Source organism: Leptodactylus fuscus, chromosome 7 (assembly GCF_031893055.1).
Source record: "Leptodactylus fuscus isolate aLepFus1 chromosome 7, aLepFus1.hap2, whole genome shotgun sequence".
Lineage (NCBI taxonomy): Eukaryota > Metazoa > Chordata > Amphibia > Anura > Leptodactylidae > Leptodactylus > Leptodactylus fuscus.
The window spans coordinates 140419096-140421009 of record NC_134271.1 but is presented as its reverse complement, the minus strand read 5'-3'; the positions used below and the strand labels follow the sequence as shown (position 1 = coordinate 140421009).

The window sequence follows — 1914 nt, the reverse complement described above, 5'->3', positions numbered from 1 at the left end:
ATGGAAGACTTCAATCAAACATCTACAGAAAGATTCATTCTCCTTGGACTGTCTGATGCCCCATCTCTCCAGGTCTTGTGCTTTCTTGTCTTCTTGGCAATGTATATAGTGACGTTGATGGGAAATGGTCTACTGATCACTGTGGTGAGGGTCAGCTCGAAGCTACACACCCCCATGTACTTTTTCTTGAGTAATCTCTCTGTGGTTGACATTGGCTTCTCCTCCACCATTGTGCCTAAAATTCTAGTAAACACTCTGTCCAAAGACAAAAGTATTTCTCGGGTGGGATGTGGTCTTCAAATGTATTTCCATATGGCGTTGGGAGCCACAGAATGTCTCCTTCTTGCCGTCATGGCATATGATCGGTTTGCCGCCATCTGTAGACCATTGCTCTACCAAACGATTATTAACAAGAAGATGTGTCATTGTTTGGCTTCCATACCATGGAGCGTGGGCTTCAGCGGAGCCATCATTCATGTGCCCCTCACTTTTCAACTTCCCTTTTGTAAATCCCATCATGTCAACCACTACTTCTGCGAGATGCCTCCGTTCTTTAAACTCTCCTGCAAAGATACTTGGCTGAATGAGATAGCCATGTACGTTGCGGCACAGATCATTATTCTGTTTGCCTTCTTTTTGACATTACTTTCATACATCAACATCATCTCTACCATCTTCAAGACAAGTTCTTCACAAGGGAAAGAAAAAGTTTTCTCCACATGTGCCTCCCACCTTACTGTCGTGTCTTTGTACTATGGAGCTATTATGTTCATGTTCCTAAAACCTCGCTCCGCGCACTCTCCTGAGATAGACAAGATCATGTCCCTTTTATATACAGTGGTGACACCCATGTTGAACCCCATCATCTACAGTATAAGGAACAAGGATGTTAAAGAAACAATCAGAATGAAACTTTGTAGACAATCAAATTATTAATTAATACAGAAATTTTACCCTTAGATTTTAATTTGTTCTATAAAACACATGGATTTTATAGATCAAAATGGTTGGATTATTTCCAGATGTCATCACTGTCTTATTAGTGAGAGACTAACCAAGCTGGTTTCACTTGAGTCTTCTCCTGGTGTCAGTTTCCCTTTGTCTGTGGGTTTGTGACTGTCCCGTTGCCTGTTCACTAGATCCATGTATGCATCCCATATACATCCCCTATTGCTATACTTGATGGTCCATTTGACTCCCATTCCTTCCTTGATTGGAAAATTTGACAGAGTTGGCTAACTTAGAATTTTTAAGTCAATTGCAAATCGGAGGTTCTTAATATTTCTCTAGACAACAACGTTGTCTGCCTCTGCCTCTTGTTGGTTGCCTCTCTCCAAGCTTTCCCTTCACGTGGTAAGTTTCCTCCTATAGGGAACCATAGCCTTACAACCCTAACTGAATTATTTATACTGAAGGATCTTTCCTTCTCCATCTTACATTTCTTGATTTAGAATACAGCAGGAGGAACCTTTCATGGTTTGGTAGGATCTATGCCAATAAGATGGGAATTTTATGTACCCCAAAAATTAAATACAACTCATCTCATACAATATAAGACCCCATATGGCTGACTTTCTATTACACGAGTGGTTAAACACATCTTGCATAGAGTGGGAAATTAAAATCAAGAAATATATATAGTGACTAGAGATGAGTGAGTAGTATTCGATCGAGTAGGTTTTCGATCAAATACTACGGTATTCGAAATACTCGTACTTGATCGAGTACCACTCGCTATTCGAATGGAAAAATTCGATGCAGAACCAGCGTTGATTGGCTGAATGCTATACAGTTGGCCAATCAACACTGGTTCTTCTCCTACCTTTAGAAGTCTTCTCCGCGCAGCGTCCCTGCGGCGTCTTCTGGCTCTGAATTCACTCTGCCAGGCATCGGGCCTGGGCAGAGCCGACTGCG

At 41.6% G+C, this 1914-nt stretch overlaps 1 protein-coding gene across 1 annotated transcript; it reads left to right on the top strand.

Annotated features, from left to right (window-relative positions):
- LOC142213020 (olfactory receptor 5AP2-like) lies at positions 1–936 on the top strand. The gene has a single exon (XM_075281164.1). It carries the CDS (start codon positions 1–3, stop codon positions 934–936), a length of 936 nt encoding a protein of 311 aa, XP_075137265.1.
- The last annotated feature ends 978 nt before the right edge of the window (positions 937–1914 follow it).

What these genes read in the sequence shown, in the direction of transcription:
- LOC142213020 (XM_075281164.1), top strand. Translation starts at nt 1, where the DNA reads ATGGAAGACTTCAATCAAACATCTACAGAAAGATTCATTCTCCTTGGA.